This window comes from Girardinichthys multiradiatus, chromosome 13, assembly GCF_021462225.1.
Source record: "Girardinichthys multiradiatus isolate DD_20200921_A chromosome 13, DD_fGirMul_XY1, whole genome shotgun sequence".
NCBI classification, from domain to species: domain Eukaryota; kingdom Metazoa; phylum Chordata; class Actinopteri; order Cyprinodontiformes; family Goodeidae; genus Girardinichthys; species Girardinichthys multiradiatus.
In genome coordinates this window covers 18,477,818-18,501,374 of record NC_061806.1, presented here as the reverse complement: position 1 = coordinate 18,501,374, position 23,557 = coordinate 18,477,818, and the positions used below count along the sequence as shown (strand labels likewise).

The window sequence follows — 23,557 nt, the reverse complement described above, 5'->3', positions numbered from 1 at the left end:
AATAAATGAGCCTTTGCAGATCCTTAATTTCAGAATTATACGCAGTCAGAGAAATGATATGAGCTGATTAGATGAAAAAAATAATAATAACATAAAAAAACAACGAAGAACTAGTTGCATGAGTTGTAAATTGATTATGAGTTAAAGAAAAAATGTGCCTTCGCAGCTCCTTCATTTTCATTTTCTACACTATCACAGTATGACGGAAAATCCATATTTCTACAGCCTGTTTTCATCCAAACTGTAAAATAAATACATAGGTAGCTAAATAAATACACGTGTGAATGTGTGTGGGCATTCACCCCAAACAAGTCATGCAGCAACAACCAGTAGCAATCATAACAACGATTTCCTGCACTGTCAAACTCTGCGATAAAACTCCTCTTTTCACAGTTTGCATTTATCCAAACAGCCTAAAATAAATGATGAAATAAAGGTGCGTGCATATTTACTGGCATTCAGCCCAATCTGGTCATGCAACAATAAAAACTAGTAATATTGATACTAATCTTGCACACTATCACACTCTGAGATAAAACTAATCTTTTCGTTATTTGCATGTATGCAAACAGTGGAGAAATGGATGCATGCGTGTGGGCATTCACCATGGACACACTTATAATAGTATGACAATAGTGTCATTTCTAAATCTTTCAACGTTCATTATTATTATTTATTATTATTTCAGATCTTTGCCCAATAATCAGAGTACAATAAAATCTACAAATTGTTTCTTTAGTTAACTTCCACAATTTATTTAGAATGTAGATTTACTGAGAGCCTCGACATACAAGTGTTTGAAAATTGACAACCTATGTTGGTATGTCCACACTTAATAGCAGCAAAAATCCTAAAACGTTGTACAATTTCACATTTTATGAACAATAATCATATCTCCAAAAAAAAAAGGCAGGGATAAAACTACACCAAATCTACTCACAAGTCATGATGGTTCTGCTTCCAGAAGTTCTGTCAGAGGAGAGGAGATGTGACTCGCACCTTGCGGAGAATCACTTCAAATGAAATTAAGTCAGATTTTCAGATCTATTTCTGACCCCCCGGGGCATTCATTATTCAGCAAGTCACGTGAACAAGAGCATATTAAAATTTCAGCACTCTGAAAGTGACCTCTATTCGCGAATCAAATGACTCAAATGCGTAATTGAACTATATATTTGGACGTCTGCGTAAAGTAGGTGCCAATCAGGCTCAGTGTCGTTCTTCACGTCCTCAGCGTAGGAGAGAATTTCTGCAGCAAAATGTTTTCATATTTTCTAATTTTTTTTTTTTCCTGGATAAATGCGGTTAGAGAAAATAAGATGCTTGTTTGTGTCCCTTGAATTTTTAAAATAAAAGGCAATTGAAGATTTACACTCTGTAAACCAATAACCAATAAACTTGTCGACGTATTTATGGGGCTTAAACCAACACATGCCAACACATTCTCAAATGTATGCACCCCAACATGAAGAATCTCAGCATGTTTCTGTGCTCATGTGCACCCTCTCCTCCAGGCCCTGCCAGCGCTCCCTCTGTGATAATCTGCACATGCACAAGCGCTGTCTCTTGGAATAAGTTTGGGGAAATCCATGGCTCAGTTTCACACTTAAACGCGGTTATTGTTTGGCACGCCGCCTTTGGATAAATCTCAAACGAGCTGACGGAGGTCCCGGCGCTGATGTATGGTCTGCACATTGTGTGTGTCGAAAGGTCAGGGGTCAGAAGAAGTGTTCGGAGCCTGTGATTGGCCAGTGGCGGCCGCTGTCCCCTGGCTGAACTCTCTATTGTTTGGACGGCGCAGGTAGTGACCAGCACTCACAGTTTTGGTGCGCTAAGGTTGACTGAGATCTCCTTGGAGTGGCAAAGTGGGAAGAATGTGTGTGGCAGGATATAATAGTTCAAGTTTGGTGTGATCCATATCTTACCAAATATTGTATGTTCATGGACGTATTTTTATTTTTTTTTATTTTTTTTAGATTGACCAAAAAAAAAGCCTAGAATAACTTTTTCGCCCATAAACCCTGCCCAGATTTAGCCTGAAAACAATACTAAAAACCAAGTTTCTACCCCCTATTTTATCTACCCCAACCATATTTGAACCACATTTAGACATCTATAAAGATATTTACTACGTCTTTTCACCTTTAACTTTTCAAAGGAAGGTAATCCTGGTGTTTTGTTTATTTAATTTTTTTGATAAAAGTTTGCTGCCAATTACGCCTGCATGGATTTGGATTATGTTTCTGCCACATCTCTTCCTAATCCGAGAAAATCCACATAACATGCCATGCAAGTGCATGAATTTTGGATCTGAGGGTCGGAAGCTATTTAAAAAACACAACATGATGATGCAAACACTAACTGGACAGATTTACGAATTTTAAACACTATTGAATGAAAACAAAACGCAGCATTGCGCATTGATCTTCAAGTTTAAACAGTTCAAATACAATAATTTGTGGAAAAAGCATTATTTTTTATTAGGCCGTGCAAGAACAGTGTTTAACACACCCTGTGAGGTTTTACAAAGCGAGGATCGGCGAATTATCTCGTCATTAAAATGCATAGTTTCGTTAAACAGACGTAGAAAAAAGGCACCCAGTTCTGTCTTAACATCGTTAAATAGTTCGCATTATTTCAGCCTAAGATGAAAAAAACTAAATCCTCAATAACTGTTTATTATCTCAATTTTTTTTTAAACTCTGACAATTAATAATGATTACCCTCCAAAAGGAGCCGTAAAAGTCCGAGTATAACCGCGCGTAAATAAGAGCGGCTTCAAAACCCAGCAGTTGCGCACAAGTGAAATCAAAACTGGCGATGACAAAAACATCCACAACCGCGTCAGCCTCGTAAGTGGAGCACATCTTTTATTTCACAAGGACACGTTTAACCTACACTATATAGCCTACATTACATTGGTCATTACTGAGACAGCACATACAAATATTCACAGTTTAGAGCACAACACAGCATAAGGACGCACGGGAGAGCACAAATGAATCTACATGGACGTTGTGTACAACATTGACAGAACTTGACACGAAAAAAAAGCCGTCTTTTTCCCCTCATTGTGCCTTCATTAGGTAGGATTTGTCTATGTACATATTAGATGTGAACATCACCTGAACTATACATTCAACAGTAAGAACCAACCCAATAAAACACACGGACTAGACTGCTGCTCCTCTGACTGATGCCCCCTCCCCTCGTTCCCCCCCCCCCCCCCCCCCCCCCCATCTACAGAGTCTCCTATATATCTTTCAAGTATATTAGAACTTTCCATGAGCAATGGTCATAAAAAACAACAATAATCGTAGAGAATATATAGAAGAAAATGACCCCAAACTTACTCTCACCTCACTCAGTTTATCTGCATTGATACAAACTTTGTGATCCAGGTCCTATACGTCTGAATGTGCGTTGGGTTTTTTTTTTTTTTTTCCTTCCTTTCCATCAAAAACCAAACACTTTAGTTGCCACCGTGGCAACTAAAGGTGATTTTTTTTCAAGCTTATATGAAGAGGGCTGAGGACGAAAGGGTGTACAAAGGACGTGGCACAGGCCCATTGTGCAAGCTTACAGAGATATAACACCATGAGTGTAAAATACTGAAAATCGGTCCATCGAATTCCACTGTTGTTCGCCATCTCAGTCTGGATTATAGGGGGGTTATTATTCTGGGCACTATAGACCAACTGTGCACGGCGTTGGGACAAGCTGCTGGCCTGTTTTAATCTGCTGTTGGTGCTGCTGCTGCTGGGGCCCGGAGGCTGAGGAAGAGGCCGACCCGGATGATGAGCGGATCTTTGTGTTGGGAAGCTTGTGCTCCTTCTTCCACTTCATCCTACGGTTCTGGAACCAGATCTTGACCTGGCGCTCGGACAGGCACATGGTGTGCGCAATCTCTACCCGCCTGCGCCTGGTCAGGTAGCGGTTGAAGTGGAACTCCTTCTCCAGCTCTAGAGCCTGCTGGCGGGTGTAGGCAGTGCGGGACCTCTTGGGCACCCCTCCATTGTAACTGGCATTGACTGGGAGAGGGAAAGGGGGGGGGGGGGGGGGGGGGTCAGGTGTTACATGTATGTTTAAGAATGTATTATTTGCCTTATTTGTGCCCACTGGACATGCACAGTGCATAAATCGTGCAGCCGCTTTTTAAACTCTCTTCTCGTTAAAGGAAGAGAATGTGTAACAAGCACTCCCATCCAGGGACACATCAAGCTTAGGAATGATTAACAAAAACAGCAGGGCGGAATATAACACTTTGGCTCGCCTCCAGTGCTGGAAGGTAGTTTTGGTTAAAAAGCAACAAAGGCGCACGGCCCCAGACAGGCGAACACAAGCAATAAAATTTACGAGGGTCCTTAATTACCGACCCTGCTGCTCGATAGTCGTAAATTGCAGCTGTAAGGGATGCTACTAGTGCTGCCTCAGTGGGCTCATGCATGTGTTTCCAGTGGCTGAGAACTCACCGTTGCTAACGTGGACCTTCTTCATCCACGGGTAGACCACCGGCTCCTTGCCCTTCGCCACGCCAGGGTAAACCTCACCGGCGAGGCTGCAGTCTTTGCTCCTGTTTGCCCCTGCGCCACCGTCTGGCGCAGCGGAGAGGTGAGCGCCGTGGCTCTGTGGGACCGGCTGCGGCTGTGCGTGGTGCCCATCGCCGAAATCGTCGAGTCCTGCAGCGGCGGTGGCGGCTGAAGGGACGCTGCCGTACTCATAGCCCGTCTCCGCGTAGCCTGACCTCGGATAGGATTGCTCGTCGTGATGGGGGAAGCCCGTATCCTTTGGCCGCTCGTAGTAGTCGCCGTGGCTGGGGATATATCCGTTCTGCTGGTACTCGTCGCATGGTGGGAAGGAAGGCTCGATGTAGTTGGAGTTTATCAAGTAGGAACTCATGGTCATTAATTTGTGAAGTGCAACAATACTAATTTTTATCGCGCTGTCGTTTTTCTGATCTCCACAAAACCCTCCTACTCCCCCCTGTCAAATGTACAAAGTTGTCTGGTCACGTGCGAGAAGGCCACCAATCACCGCGTGTCCTGTGGGCATCATGTAAACAGGAACCAATGGAAAAGCATGGCACTGGTACCAGCGGCAGCGCTCGGACTGGCTTACGTTGGTGTTTTCCTTATTAAATCACAGCATGTAAAGCAAAAGAGTAATCTGCTAAGTTGTTTACTGCATGAATCCAAACTTATGTGGGTGAGACTCTCCATTTCAACTGAAGCAGAGTAACCCAAGTCTAGCTGCTAACAAACATCCGTGCTTGCAGCTGGAATCTGTTGCATCCCAAAGATGCAACACACATTTAAATGGTGAGCATATCCAAATCCTCATGGTTGGGAAAGAAAACAGATGTCAAAAGCTCCGAGCCCACACAGGCTTGTGCATCCTTCAAACCTGGCCCATCTCTTCTTATTCATGCACAACACGCGCAAACAACCTGCAAAACTCCTTTTTAAATATGCTACAATTTTTAAACAAATGAAAGACTTCAAAACCTGCTCTTTTAGCTCAATTAGTTGCTAAGAACCAAGAAAAGGCAATTATTAATTATTTGACAAGACATGACGAAGTGTGTATTGTTTGTATGTACGAACTTGGTAATAAAGCTGATTCTGATTCTGATATAACCATATACTGCAGAGTAAACTTGACTCGTGCTAAAAGCGTTCAGTGCCGTGTGTGTCGAGTGCCATAAAAAAGGCGAATAAAACATATGATTTGCATGTGCATTATAGCCGGACGCCAAAGCAAATATCCTGCAGCAGCATTTACAGAGAGCCGCACGTCAGAACTGAAAGTGTCAGTGCAATGAGCACGACCACATATGCCACTGGCAATGATTACTCTGAATAAACTTATATATTATGCAACAACACAAAAGAAATATAAAAAATACAAATAAAACACATTCTACTACTAAAACTCATACCTTTTGCTTTGTTCTTAGTTTCATCATCAAGCAAGTACTGCAATAGTAACACATTTATTTAAATTCCATATAACAATAATAATACTCCTAATAATAAAAATAATAATTCTTATAATAATAACAACATGTGAAAGTAAATTTTAGAAAGGCTGTTTTTTTTGTGATTCAACGCAACACAAAAAAATAAAGCCAAAATTATTACATTTTATTACTCACAAAGTATTGGAAAAACCAAAAAATAAAATCAATAAGATACGTGTTGCTTGTTTATGAGGAGATAATAAAAAGTGTGTCTGACCGTGCTGTTCGCCATCAGACATCATGTCCACGTCCAGATTCCGCTCCTTATCCGAGATGACCCTGCATGTGTATCCGTGTTCCTCGAGGATGCAGCAGCAGCAGCAGCAGTTCCTCTCGGATCTGATCCACCTCGACAAGGCCTCTGCAAGTGAGAACCAAAAGGGGCCCACAAAACTTAAGGAAATACTGAAAGCTTTCCTTTCTTTTTTCTCCTTTTCTCTCCCTATTTTTTTTTCTCTTCTGCTGCTGCTCAGCCTCTCTCCTATTCTTTTTTGGACGCTCCCCTACACAGAGATAACTTCTGCCTGACCCCGAGGTGACACCGTTTCCATTTTGTTTCTGATTAATCTTGCCCATTGACAGTCTTTGTTAAACAACAAGGCGTTGCCCCTTCTTTTTTTTTTTCCAAAGAGGTGACATTTTCATATCTGTTAGACACAGTGACCCGGGGTTCACCCCGGACTTGGACTTCAGTTTTGCAAGGCTCTCTTTAATTCTTTGGGGGGCGCGCACTTCAACACAGAGGAGGTTCTTCAGGGGATTTTTCTGTAAAAATTTCCAAAAGACCTATCCTTCCTTCACGTCCTTCCTGTACGTGAAGGAAGGATTTTCAGATAATTCTTCACTGTGCTTATCTTCAGAAAACTTGCAGATTTTGGATTAGAGCCCCTGAGAACAGCCAGGCCTGTGCGCACTCAGCCAGGGCTGTTTGTGTATTCCTCCTAACTCATTGCAAATGGCATGCTGGAGATTCACTGCGTCCTCCACGGCCGCAGAGACCACCTGAGAGGCAATGTGTCAACATAATGTCGGCGGGTAAGACGGTTTCACATGATAACAAAATTCACACTCTGCTGCCTTTCTATTCTAACGCGGGTCCAGCATAAATATAGAGCTGGTCAGCTAAGCTGTTATCCACTTACTGTAAATGAAGCCAACAGGAACAGAAGCGGCTGCGTGTTTTACGGCTCATTCTACTTGTTGCTGATATATATACACCGCGAACACCTTTATTAAGGCGTCATTATTAGAAAGGCTTTAGAATGAACAGCTTCAGATTACCCCTGTTATCTGCGTCAGGCCTGCGCAAAGCGGGGCGACTGTGTGCAATAGCTCCTGGAAATACCTGTGCCAAAATGCAACAAAAGAAAACTAATCTACTTTCATTCCTAACGAAACCCAACGAAAGCATGTGATAACAAGCTTGCTATCTGTGCAATTTTCCACAAGATTTAAAACTGAGAATTGCGCCTAAAACCGCAGCAGACTCCAGCTGCGGTTTCAGCTTCTTATTGTATGAGTTCGGGGTGTTGGCTTTCAGGGCGCATACACACTGCGACGTGAAGGTCTAGTCAGGCCATATATATCATGCTGACAGTTTACTGTAAATTTAGATTATCAGAGAAGTGCTCTGAGACGATGGTGACTGATTGCAGATGGCTCCCACAAGGTCCTCCGTCTGCATGGGGGAGAAAATTCAAGAAATGCCAAGGATCTGAGGTGAAACATGCACGTTTAACGCCTTTAATGAAACATTGTGGCTTGGGTTGGCATTTGTAGCATAATCGTTTCTGCACGATATATTCATCGCGTTTTCACCACTTGGTTACTGCAACAATAATTAGCGATCAGAGTCATTAATGTTGTTCTACAGCTGCTGGTTTTGACTGGACGCGCTGATCGACCCTACAAAGTTGGACAAAAGACGTTTTTCTTTCTCTGAAAAGCGCAAGTTGTCTTGGGTGCAAAAGTTTCTGCAAAAATAAAAAATCTCATCAAATCCATGCATCATGCACTGGTTTTGATAATAAAATAGATTAGACTGCATATGACCTTTATAGGAAACCACAATAAGCACACTGATTTCAATACGGGCGTTGAAACTAGTGAAATAATGGTCTTTTTTTAGGAAGAAAAACGTGCACAATCACAAGACGTCAAACAGAGACAAACTAGACGCCAATAACTCATTAGAGGCACTTTTATTGTGAACTTAGACCTGGTCAAACCAATTTTTACACAACTACAACTTCTCACAATTATTTTAGAACATATTTTGAACACATGAACGTTTTACTAGTTTATAAAATGCCGAAAATATTTTCTAAAGATGTTATGTATGTGGAATGTATTTCATTTTAACCTGCAAGTTCCAAATAAGAAAATAAATACATGTTTATTATTATATGATGATGAATAAAATGTTTCTTTTACACCAATTTCATGTTAAAGTTGCAATAACAAAGCTTTTTAAACTTAAACTGTGGTCTGATGTTGTTTCTCTGTTTTTCAGGTGGCATACATGTTATTGTGTTTTTGTGAAATTAGAAGAAAATATACTTTGAACAGAAAAAGTGTGTCATCTATCCTCTGTTTGGTTGTCAGCAAATTGTAATAAATTATGACAGAAAATCTGAGTAAAAGGAATTTGATGTGGATATATCTATCCTTGTTTACATTATGAACTCATTTCCAGACATCTTCCTTATTTTCAGACTATTTAACAATTTAGAGTATTATATATATATATATATGTTTGTGTATATATAAACACATACATGTATATGTGTGTGTGTGTGTGTGTGTGTGTGTGTGTGTGTGTGTGTGTGTGTGTGTGTGTGTTAAAATTCAAATCTAGGATAAACAAACGCGGTGAAAGTTCAGCTAGTTTGGCCTTTTTTCCAAGCTTTGATTTCAGCGACAAACCGGAAGGTAATGCCCTCTTTTATGTCTGTTCAGTTGAATATTGCCATATGGTGATCACATTTAAATTTTGGACACACATTTGATTTGATGTGCAAAGAAAAATAAAAAAGCAACCTGTCTGTGACACTTTGTTTCACATTTCCGCCACATTTATAAACGCCCTTTCTGCATCTTTTCGCCTTTCACTTATTAACTGCGTTGTCACGTTGCTTAGATGGAAGACGCAACCGTCTTTTCAACCTATTTCAACAATAATATTGCTGAGGTTCAAAAGGTTAATCTTGTTAACCTGAATAAAAAATATGTATTTGCCGTTCGGATGATATTAAGACCTTTCGTAAGGCAATATGCAAAACAAACGTCCGAAAACGGAGATCCTGAAGCTGTATGATAATGTGCAAGAAAAAGGACAACATCTGTGCTATTTCTACTTTTTAAAAAGGATTCTATTCAACTGATCAGGAAGAGAGGGGCTAAATGTTTTTAAAGGATCTGGGGGATTATTTAGGGCGGGGTTGCAGGCTGTGGGCCTTCTCATTACCCTGTGACCGGGTCGAAAGAATCAATCCTCAAAATGCAAATTTTGCCCTCGTCCCTAAACATATCAGATGCAATTTATTCAAAGGAAATTCACCAATCAGCCGCCCTAATAACACGCCAAACACTCAATCTTGCTGCTGTGGCGGGGGAGAGACCCATGCAGTGTGTGTGTGTGTAGGGGTGGGGTGGGGGCTCGTTTCACCCCCCCTCACTGGTCCCTAACGCGAGGTCACTGCACTTCCAGGGTTCACCTGGAGTGCACCGTGCAACATATGTAATGCAAAGCTATTCTGCCTTTTGTGTGGAGAGTCAAGATCGCTATTATAAAGGCTGGCATCAAGCTCAGAGTGAACAAATGACGGAGACTTGTTCAGCGCGTAAACTTTTGACCCCAATTTTTTCTCCTCCTCATCTTCTGCAGCATATCTCGCTCTCACCAGTAGCAGCCAGAAGAGATATCTGCAACCACCGAGGCCTCCTATATATATATATATACATATATATATATATATATATATGTATATATATACAAAGAAAGCCTGCTATTTCAGTGTGCACTAATTATAATTTTCCACATTTGATGAGCAGACGAGTTGCCAAAAAGAAGATGTAAAATGCTTTTGCGTCTCTGTGATGATTCCCATTGACATTGGGGAGGAAATCAATCCAATACCGAGCTCCAGCTCAGGGCTGATAGGGCTGTAAAATATGCAAATCATCCATTAGAGTCAGAGCAAGCAAAGCAGGGAGAACACTTTGTTGGAGGCACCACTTCAAAACTTTCTTTCTCTCTTCGCGCACATCAATCCCTCCGGTGTTGGTGCTTCTCCGCAGGCTCTGCAACCCTCGCTAACTTCATTTATGCGCTTTGTCCTTACAGGAAACCTGGCATTAACGTGAAGGCGCGCACTTGTGTTTGTTGCTGTGCGTACGTGTGCAAGCGGTTTATTTCCCTCTCTTTCCTCTGCATGCAGCAGGGTGACAGTGAACTTGGCCTAAAGCGAGCTCTGCTGGTGGCTCTGAGAGGATGCAGATTCATCTTTGTGCTGAGGGGCTGACCTCCGGATGAACCCGCAGCAGCGCTCTCCTTCTCTATCTTAGCCTGGCAGCGAGCTGCACATGGGGCCCTGTCGAACTGTCTCCCCTACTTGAAATATTGGCAAAGGGAAAGAGGGGGTGGTTCGGTTCCAAAGATCCGCGCTCTAGGCACGTCCTGTTTCATTTTGCATGTGCCTAAAATGAAACTGGACAAATCATAAACAGATATGTTTTTTTTTTTAGATCTAGCTCATTTTACAACAGATATTTGTAGAGACTTGGTTCTGATGCAGTTTTTTTCGTATTTCTGAGTTGGAAGTTGGTGTTTCTTTTTGCATATGATAGGAAATAATCTAACAGACGAAGAATTAATCTGCTTTTCCTACGACTAGAACTCCTTCCTAAAATTGTCTGAATTTTAGTCAGACAATGGATGAATTCTGTTCACAAAAATGCGTTTTGCAAACGAGTTATGTCGACTCTGATTGTTTTACTTGAACGATGCCATGTTTGCGCTCTCTAACCTCGCAAGGCAAGCTAGTTTTCTAATGTATCCGAACTCTCGTAAAACCCCCTCATATGTAATGCATCTGATCATCAAGTGCAACATGTTCATCATAAATAGAAAAATGGGACATGTTAAATTATTTTCTAGTTCACAGATTTCTCAGCTCCCAGTTGTGTTTTTTACTTGTGTCACACTTATTCGAGTGTAAAATAAGTCATTTACAATCCAAGGGCGCATAATGACACACCATTGACCGTCAATACTAAAAAAATAACAGACAGTAACAAAAATGTCATTGTTTTCATAAAAAGGTGATAAACGTTTTCTTAGGACATTAATTTTTCAGGGCTTTGTTCACTTCGCTCTTGTTCTGATCAGACGAGGTCATCCCCAAAGCGAGAGTGACTTTTTAGGAGGTCATCTGAACTTTTCAACTCTTCACACACACACAAGGAGAAAAGAAAACCTCGGATGACACAAAACGGAATTCCTTGTTAAATGTTTTCCTGTTGCTTCCTGTGTTGTGTTTGCTCGACACTGTTTACAGCCAGCCCCAAAGTCCACATCCATGCGCCGCGCCAACATGTGGAGCGCACGCTGCACTCCTGCAACTTTTTTTTCCCCTTTTCTTCAGGGACTTGGAACTATATGCATGCTCCAAAAAAAAAAAAAAATAAATAATCTGCGCAATCACAATCCAATCACACATTGTGCATCTGTAGGCCTGCATCAAGGCTTAACTTTATCAAGCAACACCGCACGCTCCCCTGCTTCCCTATATGGAACATTTCTGGCTGCGCGGTCTGTGAGTCCTCCAGTGTAATAAAACGACAAGTTTTGTGGGGGTGGAAATGGACACAGAGATAATTATCCAACATGTAAAAATGGATTATGAGTTACACCGCAGATGGAGGGGAAACAAGTTACGCAGGAAAGGAAGCAATTAAATAGCCATGAGCCGGACCCAACCCTGCGCAACATCTGCCGAGACCAGCATCCAGAACTCCACAACTGACAAATTAGTGTAATGCACTAATAGAGACGGAAAGAGAGGGGAGCGAATACAATAATACGGCTGTTTAACACGGGGGTGACTGCTCTCTGGCTACCGGTTATTCTGGAGAACTTACCCAGAGAGGCGGTCTTCATCCTGGAGAGCGTGTCCGGTCCACTCTGAGAGGAAAGTCCGAGCAACAGAGGCAGCAAAGAGAGAGTCAGACAAGGCTTCGCCCTCACTGCGATTATATGTTATGTGCAATATACTGTCAACTCCCCAAAACCATAAAACTTACTTTAATGGCCCACCACGTGACCGTTTATGGCCAGTGAGCCTATCTGGCCGCTCTGCCGGCTGATTTTTTACGATCTAATTCATAGACAAAACCCCCCATTCATTTAGCACCCAAATGTCAAGAGGAGCCAGAATCGGCCCTGTAATAAAGTTTACAGCCGGGGAAAGGAGTTGAGTTAATGTGATGGGGATTGCTCGGGAGAGTGTGCGCAAATGGGGGGCACCGTTGGGCCCCTGCATGGAGCTTGTTAGTGGAGTTTCCCCCCACGAACCCCCAACCACCCCACTTCCCATGCAGCACCAGAGAAAGGTGAGTAACAACTTTCATTCAGAGAGGGAACCTGTTGAATTCAACCAGATTTGGCTCAGTAAAGGAAAGGAGACCTCGCTTTTTTCTTTCTTTCTTTCCTTTCCTTTCCTTTTTTTTTTTTTTTTTTTTGGAGTTAGAAAATTTTTAGATACCTGCAAAGTCCTAATTAACCAGAAAGAGGACGGAGCTGTTCTCCGTCTGAATAACCGTGGTTGAAGCGCAAAAGGTAAAAAGATATAAAGACGTCCAGTTATGTCTGGTCGCGGCTGAAAATAAAAGATAAAAATACATCAACTAAACGACGTCTACCTTCCTCTAACTAAATGCGAGAAATCTAAAGTTAAAATAGATCTATGCCTAAATACGGCTGAAAGTAATTTTAAAAAAAGACAAATATGCAAAGATATTTACTACTACCTACAAGTTTTGGAAAACTAAAAGGTGGAAAGGCGCAATGAGGATGTTTATTGATGTCTAGATGTCGGTGAAGGTTGGTTGGAGCTGATTCCTCAACCATACTGTTAACTTATTTGTTTAGGCTAAATACGGATACGAGCTATGGCCTAAAAAATTCAAAATTTCCATTTTTCTGCCCTAAATAAAGACAAAGACAAGCCAACAACATGTCCAGTGTTAAGAGGGAAAGGTCTCCAGCAAAGTGGCCCCTGAGCAGCACAAATCTAAAAAGAAACTCACCAAAGTTACCATTCCAGTAAAAAGTTTATTATCACGGCCATGACAGCCATCATCAACATGAGCATCAGTCTCATTCTTCTGATTATTCTAGCATATATTTGCCCCTCTTTCCAGTCTTTGAAAAAACATTTACAAAAAAGCTCATCACGATGAAGTCATACAGGTGGGGACCTTCCGCATAGAAACTGGAAGAAAACAAAACAGGGACAAACACGCTTTTTTTTTTTCCGTTTTTGTTAACGATGCTGCGCCCAGGTGAGCAAGTCAAACATAATCTCCTGCAAAAAAAAAAAAAAAAAAAAAAACTAAAGAAAACAAGGCACCCCCCACTGTACACACAAAGGGGCGAGGCGGCACCTCTGTCCATACACTTGTGTTCACAATACAATTACGCACACAAAACGCTTATTTGCTGGTTATCGAAAGCGAGTTTTTTTTTTTTTTTTTTTTCTGACGAGTTGGCACAACACATGAGACAAATAAATATATACATATACAGCACATGTGCAGAGAGAACTAAACAGAAACCTTCTATTTATTTAGTACTTATTAGGCTGTTGTTGTTTTGAGTGCATCACACAGATTTTTTTTTTACTGGACAGGTTCAAGCTATTGATTTTTTTCCTTTCTGAACAAGAAATAATTTAAACATTTCTTTCTTTTTTGCCCTAAATCTAAACAGAACTGTACAGAAATACACATTTTACTCGCATACTGATTAACACGGTGAGGATATAAAGGAAATATAATGTTAATGGGGGCATTTACAGAAGGTGGGGTGGCTCAGAGCCCCCTGCTAACAAGTCTCTGCGAGTTTGTTTGTTGTTTGTTGTTTTTTTTTTTCTTCTTTTTACACTTTCAATAGTTTATTTCATTTCAATGTATTTATGAGAGGAGGTGTGAGTGGTCATCAAGGCCTGTAGGCTGCCCCGCCTGCAGCCGCCATGCTCATGCTCTTCAGCTTGTTGTCCTTCTTCCACTTCATCCGGCGGTTCTGGAACCAGATTTTGATCTGTCTCTCAGAGAGGCAGAGGGCGTGGGCGATCTCGATCCTCCGCCTGCGGGTCAGGTACCGGTTGAAGTGGAACTCCTTCTCCAGCTCCAGGGTCTGGTAGCGGGTGTAAGCGGTTCGGGCTCGCTTCCCCTCCGGTCCGGACAAATCTTTGGACAGAAACATATCAGATATGGGAGAGTTTTAAATGACGTTTCCGTAAACTTTTAGCAAACTTACTCAGTTTGGGGAGCTATGGTTCGTAGTTCTGAATATTCTAGCTGGACATTTGCAGTTTGAAACTAAACTGATCTTATTTTATTTTTTTCTGAGAGCAGATTTGAGTCAGATTTTTGGGGAATTTTATTAAATTAATCGGATTATATATTTCAATGGATGAATGTGTCTTGAAAAGACCCCTGACATGACATTAGTTGTAAATTGGCGCCGCTCAGATAAACTAAATTGAACTGAAATTAGTTTTAAAAAAGAACAATTAACCAATTGGACGTGCATCTATTTATTTACAGACCTCAGAAATTAAACTATGTACACACAATTATTCAACATTTTATGTTATCATTAAAACAATATTTGATCCTGCTAGTAAAAAGCGATCATTAACTGAATCCTTATCTTGATTTATCCAGATCCTTATCTGGGTAAATCAAAGCTTTACCTAATAGGTGATAGGAGCGATTTGCTGCCATTTTTGCAATATATATTTTTTAGACTACTCTGATATCATAAAATACTCAATTTTTACTCTCATTTGCTTGTAAATGACAAAAAACATCCTAAATAGCAACAGCACCAGGTCCACATACAAGACATAAAATCGATTGCAGATCTTTAAAGTGAGCACTTTACCATGACTTATGTGAAGTTTTCTCATCCACGGGTATATCTGAGGCTGTGCCGAATCGCTGGCGCTCTGAGGAGTCGTCGGTGCGCTTCCCGCAGGCTTTTCTTCCTCCAGGGGGGAAGCCTTGGACGCGCAGTCCCGACCCAGCAACAGTGTGCCTCCACCGTTCGAGCCCGAGCACTGGGCGCCGCTCATGGAGTTCTTCACGGCTCTGAGTTGGGGTTGCGTTTCGGCACCCGGCGACAAGCTGGCCACCGTGGAGGAGGAGCACGGTAGAGGCTCAGGTGGAGGCGACAGGGGCGAGTTCTGGCTGCAACCCGTGGACTGGTTGTACCTGACGGGTTCCACGGAAGGGCTCGCCGCTGCTGCCGCTGTGTGAGTCGGGGAGTAGCCCGGCGTCCGCTCGCTGCCCACAAAGTGTCCGCCACCGGCCCGCCCGACTGTCAGGTCCATTCCGTTGTAACCATAGCCGTACCTGCCGGAATGCATGGCCGTGGAGTCTCTGTATTGCTCGTTCGCGGTATTATGTTCTCCATAATTATGTAACTGAAAGTCCGCGCCATTGGGATAGCGACCGCAGAATGAGTTCACAAAATAGGAGCTCATTTGTTGACAGTTCCACCCTTTGTCCGCTGCAGGTATTGCTGTTGTTTTGTGATTATTTTAGGGGAAGTAAACAGCATAAACCTGCAGCTCCTTGATTTGTGGCTCTTATGCTTTAGCGCGTCCTATTGCACCCTTGCACAATTTATGATGAATTATGGAAATGAGAGTGGGACATGGACTTGATTCTCTCTTACGTAGGCACCCAAATATGGGGTACGAGGCAGAATCACGTGCTTTTGTTGACCAGTCGTAAATCCTGTCTGGTGACCTCCAGAGGTAAACTCGTGCAAGCAGGAAACACTCGCGTGGGATGGGAGGGAGTGCGCGCCTCCCCTGCCATGCGCTCTCGGCTATGCGAGGCGTTTTTCCACTGTCGTGCTGCGCCATCCTCTGGCGCAACCGTTGCACTGACTGTCTGCGGCGCTTTTCTGAGGCGTGGGCTCCACACACGGGGGTCATTCGGAGGTTAACGACCATTGCGGCAAAGAAAGAGGTCTCCCAAACAATACAACAAGTGACATGCTGAGAGCGCAATCTCCAGAGATTGTAGAGAGTGTACAAGAATAACTCGATCAGAATCGGCTCTGCACGTTGTGCTGGGAGATGGCTGTAAATAGGCTCAGTTAATAGAATAAAAGCCCATTCAAACAGGGCCGCGCTCTTTCGCACTTTTTCTTTCTTTACTCGTAAAATAAGTGAACGACTTCATGGGACAAATACTGATGAGTAAATGTTGGGCGAGGAGATTGAAGCTCAGAACATCACGCACACATTATCAAATAATGCAACCGAGCCTGGTGTTCAGAGCCTGCTGTTAGTGCCACTTTGGCAAAATTAATATCCACACATACAGGCTTTATATGAGCACAGAAATACAGTTTATAGGCAGGTTCGAATGGGGCAATACAAAGTAGCAGACACTTTAGATCACGGCTATTCTGGGCCTTTTTTTTTCGCACATAGCCCGACCTCATTTTGGTTATTTAGAGGCGACTCCTCCGTCATTCTGACTTTTAAAGACTCCGTCCTCCAGCAAAGTTACACTTCTAAATGTGTGCGAGATGTCATCTGAGGCAGAAAAGAGCATTTCAGTTTTCTCATATGAGAAACTAAAGGGAGCCGAGCTTTGTTCTCGACCTCAAGGAAACAATGAGAGGAGGGCTGAGAAACGATTGGGAAATAAATATGTAAATGATTTTGAGGCAATCTGTGGTTTTAAATTAGGAAAGTTTTCCAAATATTGCTAAAGAAAAAATGAACACGAATAAAAATAATAAACGATAATAATAGAAAATAACGGGGATCAGTGGTTCATAATCGCATTTTTAATCAACGTTGCCCAGATGGCTGGTTCGAAATATGAATCTGAAGAGTGGGAAAAAAGTTAAACAACCATAAAGTTTCCATTCTTTCTTATTAGTTGTAGTTTTTAGTTGTACAAAGCTTTAGGATCACTCTTTTAGGCGTAACGTTTCGCAACTGAATAAATCTGCTTCAGTTTATATTATAAAACATAAGATAAACCAGGGAATGAGGTCAGAGCCTTATGCACGAAGGCGCAGAAGCCTCCATAATGCCGGACATGCATGCAGCGGCCAAAGCTCCACGTATGTGTTTTTTTTTTTTTTTCTCCCTTCTGGAATTTTTATGGCACCTTCGTCTCTCAGAGGCAAAGACCTGTTCTCTGGTTCATGCCCTCTATCACCCCGGAGCGGCCATTTTTTATCCCCCAAACGCACAAGCCCAATCCTGCTGTGTTTCTGAGAAAGGAACGCAGAAGCACCAGGTATGCGTTCGCACTTTTTAAAGGTACCCGTGGAGACTCAATGCATGCTGCGGTACACGGGCCTTTAATTAAGGTCGCAAATGAGCTGCGCACGCAGTGTGCCGCAGAAACTGTCGTGCTGCAGCAGCTGATCTATGAGTTGGCCAATGACAACAAAGTTCCCACGAAGCCTGTTTGAGTTGGAACAAGTACACACCCAGGAGATACAAAATAAAGGGAAAGAGAAACGAGAGGAGAGGGACGGGAGTTACTTGTTAAGGCAGAAGCAGCGCAGTCTGCAGGCATCAACACACGTTTGGACGCAAACATAAAGGGGACGTTGCAGATACCACATACAAAAATGAAATTAGCAAAAATATTGTAAAATAAATAATAAGAAGAATGATAAATTTGTAATCCTTATTTTTTTTTAGCATTTACTTGAGGTTTTCACATTTACATTGTTGATAGAGTGTTTCAGAAATATACAAAAATAAGCATACGTTACCCTAATTCAGAGTGTAATACATACACATCTGTTCGTGAATCTACATGAAGAATTTGGTGTTTGAGCCAAAATAATGACTTATAAAAGTAGATCAGTAGAAAAAAAAAGCTGTTGCGCCAATCAGAGGTCATTGAACCATTTATGTAATATTGCACTCTGATGACAATCTATATTAATCATTATTTGAATTAATATTCCATACCGGTATGCTTAGATATGACATCCACCTCATATATGATGCAAAAGACAAAAAGCACCCACAAATTTCATCCTCTATTTTTCGAGGATGCACCCAATCTTTGCTGCACATCATCTGAAGCTGCTAAGCCTTGAGTTTCAGTTCAGTTTAACGCAACTATATTTACGATTTGCATGCTCACATATTAAAAAAAACAAAGCCTTAACAAGAGAAAAGAAACACAAGCAGGCGTCAACCTCTGTTATTTCTTAGGCTTCACCCAAACATTTGCAGCACATCAGCTGCATCCGCAAAGCTTGCACACTTTCGAATCCATGTTTGCGCATTGATATTTGAAGCCTGCATGCTCAGATGTAACGTGAATCATTTTCGAGAATAAAATAATGTAAGAACAGACATAGATGTCGAGCTCTGTGATGTCCTGGCTCCGGGCAGATATTTGTTGTTCTGCAGCTACAAAGCCTGCAGTTTTAGTTCAGTCTAACGCATCAATGTTTAAAGTATGCATGTTCAGATAAAATGCAAAACACGTTAAAAATCATCATGCAAGAACAGACACTCGTGCCTAGACCGAATTCAGACTAGCAAAGCCGTTACAACGCTTCTCCACAGGAGGGCAGCAAAGAGCACGTTTTAAATTTCAATACCACATTGAAAGCATAACAAACAAATAAGGTCCACATGGGCACTTCAGACCACAATGATCTTAATGAAATGAGTGCAAGCTTACAAGAGTCTGGAAACGTATCATTTAAATATGAGATGTATCTGCCATTAAATTTTAATAATGCACAGAAGCACTGGAGAAATAATATTTAACTGTGCAAATTCGTAAACACGCATAGAGATATAGAGTCTTCCGATGCCCTACCTTGTTACGGCCTCTGCGTGTAAACATAGCAAATGACGGGTGGAAGGGGAAAGCCTCCAGCTGAGTCCCCGGACGGAAGTCGGGACTCCTGGGGGTCAGTGACGCACCACCACTCCTTCCCTTTATTCCGCCAAGGTGTGTCAGAATCCCAAACATATCCACTCAGGCTTCAGAGTATAACCCCTGTGTTTTGAGTCTGTACTCGGTTAGAAGAGGAAGAAAAAAATACTAACAATAAACTCCAAAATAGGAAAATGAGAGAGGTTTGAACATAAGAAGGCTGGCTGGTGAGAAGAGCCGAGCGAGGAAGTCTGAGTCCTCTAAATGAAAGGCTGCTCTATTCCGCTATTGGAAATTATATATATATAAAAAAGTTCATGTTCACGGCTCGAAGACACGTGACCGAGCCATGTAGCCAATGGGAGGCCGAGTCTGCTCGTAAAGTTGAAGCGCTGTGTTGTAAATTTTCATAAACAACAACGGATTTATGGCCCGGCGCTGGAGACGGAGGGTGAGAGAGAAAGGATGGGCGATGGAAAGGGGAGGTGAAAGGCTAGAGAAGGGGAGAGAGAAGGAAAGGAGGGGGGCAGGTCGCCATCAGGCGCCATCTTACCGAGAGATGAGGAGAGGGGGCGCAGAGTTCAACATAAGAAGCCTGTCCCACCTCGCATCCTCATAGTATAAATTCTTTAACTTCACTGTTTATCTAATCTCTCCCAGAGAACAGGCTACAAAAACAGCCTGCACAGGTGACCTAATATGGATAACTTGTTATGGGTTTGCTTTCACTATAACTGATGTGTGTGTCATAGGTGAACACAGGCAGGCAGGTCCTCAACGTTCAAATGCCCATATACAGACTGAGGCCATCCTTTATTTAATATGCAAAGCATTTGTTGAAATATTGCTCCACATGTATTATTCAGCCTAAATATGACACACACACACACACACACATATATATATATATATATATATATATATATATATAAATATATATGTATATATATATATTTAAATATATATGTATATATATATATTTAAATATATATGTATATATATATACATATAATACATATATGCACTACCTATCGTGAGTTGGTAACTGTAACCCCATTGACAATGTTCAAATACTGTTACATTTAGGCTAAGTGTTAACTGTAAAGCAAAATCAAAATCTGAATAATTTTCTTATAGTTTCTTACCCGCCTATATATACGGGAAGTTGAGGTAGGTTATATTTTTTTTCCCCGCTGCTGTAAAAGCCATCACCACTCGTGTTAACGTTCATATTTATTGAGCAGGACATCAAAGCTAAAACACCTACATTTCCATTCAGTAGTAATCTTTTATTTAAGTAAAACACGCATGCGGCTCGAAACAAGGCACATATATGCAGTGCACAATACATTTGCTATGTTGAAAGCATTACAGCTGTTTGGGAAGAAAATGTTCTGCTTTAATTTCAATCTGGGTGATGTTGAATGTATAAAAAGGTAAATGTTAGGTAGTTTTCGTTCAAAGGAATGTTGGTTCGCTTACATTCAGTCAGATGCATGACAAACCGTGTTGATAGCTGTACAGAAAAATATACTTCAGTTAGTTAAAATGTTTGTTTCTTAGATGTGAAGCTTCTAAGGATTTAATATGGAACGCTGCGGAAATCACACAATCATTTCAAAACTCAAATAGTCGAGGATGTGAAGCACGCGTGAAAAGTGGAGAAATCGTTTCCCTTATTTTTTCCGCGACATTTGTGATGATCCTTTTCCCTGTCTCTGTCTTTAATGTTTAGGCTCCACCGGTGCTACGTTGCCGGGGTCTCCATATCCGGATTCAACCTGGGTGTCGAGCTGCTTCGTCTCCACATGGTTGCACTCCTTGTTGTCCTTCTTCCACTTCATCCGGCGGTTCTGGAACCAGATTTTGATCTGTCTCTCAGAGAGGCAGAGGGCGTGGGCGATCTCGATCCTCCGTCTGCGGCTCAGGTACCGGTTGAAGTGGAACTCCTTCTCCAGCTCCAGAGTCTGGTGCCGGGAGTAGGTCTGCCGGCCCCGCTGTCGGGTTGGATCTGAGGAGGATATGAAGACAAATGAAGAAAATAAATGCATTAGTTAATGATTTGTTGCAGAAGTTAATAATAAAAACGGCAGAAACAACGCTTCTCTTATTGCCATTTAATTGTTCATGGAATTTATTTTCAGGTACGTTCAAATTTGCTCAAACAGCTCACTTTATACATGCACAAGGGTGTTTTTTAGGATGATTTCGAAGTGGACCTGCTGGGGTGCTTGGTGCACATCTGCATCCCCCGATGCTATGAAGGCCGTTCCAATCAAAAGCCTGTAATGTTGTTCACACCGCATGGACATCAATTCACTTGGGGAATATATATATATATATATATATATATATATATATATATATATATATATATACATATATGTGGTTTCATTGTGCTCTAAATCCATCTGACGGAAGCTGTGACCCATATTGATCCTGATTTTCAGGGAACAGCAAAGTCTCTGCGGTGCAGACTCAATTAGAAAAAGCTGCAGAGTACAGGGGAGCTGATTTACGCCACAGGCCGGGCTTCTTTACAGCCACAAAGGGGGAGCATAGGCTGCAAGAGTAATAGGAGTGCAGAGGGAAAAAAAAAACAAAAAACCCCAGCGGCAAGGTCTCTGCCTATAGTGAACACGCAGGAGCTTTGGCCAAATTAATTTATGGCTGGAGAACTCATTAGTTGCGCAATAAAAGTTTTACGATTCTTTCCAGGCAACGGGAATGAGCTGCTAGATATTAATTGAACTGGTAAGGTCCAGTCAAAGCATCGCATTGTTTTCTTATATTATCGGTGTTTTTGTGTTAGAACATACCTGATGCCCTCATCCACGGGTACATACGGTACTGTTTGTCCGGAGGCGAAGTGAGGGGTCCCGGCCCTGGATGGCAGCAGCCGTCGCTGAACAGGCGGCCCTGGCCAAACGGGCCGCTGCAGTCCTGAGTATGTACGTCCCATCCCTGGGTATACCCTGAGGTAAACACAGAGTTTAGGCTCTGGAACGCTGCGTTGGTGACGCTGTAAACTCCAGAGAGGGATGGTGCAAACCCAATGGCCACAGTCCCACGGTCCTCCTCGCTGGATCCAGTCCCGCAAGAAGCTCGATCTGCAATCGGAAACCGAGACCTAACCGGCGCAGATTTGAAAAGGAGACTGTCCACATAATAAGAAGTCATATTTTTTTTTCCCTTTTTCCCCCCGCTCTGATTTGTTGGCCCAGAATCCTGAGTGTCGTTTTTACGAGGTAGCGTGATATATGACAGCTATACACTCTAGATTTACACCAAACCCCATTTTAACTCTGAACCAAAGAACTCAACCATGTGACTCGGGCCCGGGTTCTCTCATCCAATCAGCAGAGGCGTAGATTTCGTGATGGCACTGGACCGCAGCTCGGGATCAACACCTCGCACACGTAAACACCTAATGTCGAATAAACACGCAGCAGAGAAATTCCCACAATGTAAATGATCTAGAGGTGCAGTTACAAAAGTGTCGCTATTATCTCGTTTACTTCCTTCCTCAACAAGAGTCTGCAAATGCATTCAATTTTTCGATTTTTACCAAACACTTTCACCTGGTGTTTACATGCAATAGTATGCGGCAACAGTGTGTTAGTAGCGTGTCCGATATATATATATATATATATATATATACATATATAGCATACATATACATATACATATATATATATATATATACATATATAGCATATATATACATATACATATATATATATATATATATATACATATATAGCATATATATATATATATACAAACATATATATATATATATATATATATATATATATATATATATATATACATGTATGCATGAAAGGAAAATCATAATTATATATATATAATTAGTTAATAACTATGATATTTTTACCCACATTTTCAAGATGCTCTGTGACTACCCTTACATGTCCATTAGGATCTAAATTTGGTAAAAATATATCATCTCATAAATAAATTACTGGTACAAACATATAGAAAAAGCTAGAAAGATGAGAAAACGAACTTTCCTACTTACTTAACCACTTCCATACTTAATTAGAATTTATTGACTTTAATATTAATAGTAACAATTACAATTTTATTATAACAATAACAATAATAATAATAATAATAATAATAATAATAATAATAATAATATTAACAAAAAGAAGAGAAAAAGGAAGATTTGCTCTCAAAATATTTTATTACCTGCTGAGGCTATTCAAATATACCCATGTCCCCAATAACCTATATACGATTATTTATCATGTATAAAAAAACGTAAACTATAAAAAAAAATCAAAATTACACCCTCTGTAATAATTCTAGATTTTTACCATCCCAGCTTATTTTACGAAT

General features: G+C 41.4%; 4 protein-coding genes across 5 annotated transcripts in view; all 4 read right to left on the bottom strand.

Annotated features, from left to right (window-relative positions):
- Positions 1-19,542, bottom strand: part of hoxa3a (homeobox A3a) — a 33,033-nt gene extending 13,491 nt beyond the window's left edge. The window contains exon 1 of one of the 2 annotated variants that reach the window (XM_047383234.1): positions 19,133-19,542. The gene's annotated coding sequence lies outside the window, so the exon portion shown is untranslated. Of the gene's footprint in view, positions 1-6,236; positions 6,356-19,132 lie in introns of those variants that run through there. The other variant, XM_047383232.1, reaches the window with a different exon arrangement.
- Positions 3,248-6,201, bottom strand: hoxa4a (homeobox A4a). The gene is made up of 2 exons (XM_047383241.1): positions 4,473-6,201; positions 3,248-4,031 (listed from the first exon to the last, which is right to left on the bottom strand). The coding sequence occupies exons 1-2, from the start codon at positions 4,903-4,905 to the stop codon at positions 3,688-3,690; spliced, it is 777 nt and encodes a 258-aa protein (XP_047239197.1). The 5' UTR covers positions 4,906-6,201; the 3' UTR covers positions 3,248-3,687.
- Positions 13,339-18,077, bottom strand: hoxa5a (homeobox A5a). Its single transcript, XM_047383240.1, has 2 exons — positions 15,189-18,077; positions 13,339-14,488 (listed from the first exon to the last, which is right to left on the bottom strand). Exons 1-2 carry the CDS (start codon positions 15,787-15,789, stop codon positions 14,238-14,240), a joined length of 852 nt encoding a protein of 283 aa, XP_047239196.1. The 5' UTR covers positions 15,790-18,077; the 3' UTR covers positions 13,339-14,237.
- An 865-nt stretch (positions 19,543-20,407) lies between the features above and the next one.
- On the bottom strand, positions 20,408-22,531 carry LOC124879000 (homeobox protein Hox-A7-like). The gene is made up of 2 exons (XM_047383242.1): positions 22,012-22,531; positions 20,408-21,203 (listed from the first exon to the last, which is right to left on the bottom strand). Exons 1-2 carry the CDS (start codon positions 22,370-22,372, stop codon positions 20,917-20,919), a joined length of 648 nt encoding a protein of 215 aa, XP_047239198.1. The 5' UTR covers positions 22,373-22,531; the 3' UTR covers positions 20,408-20,916.
- Positions 22,532-23,557: the final 1,026 nt, after the last annotated feature.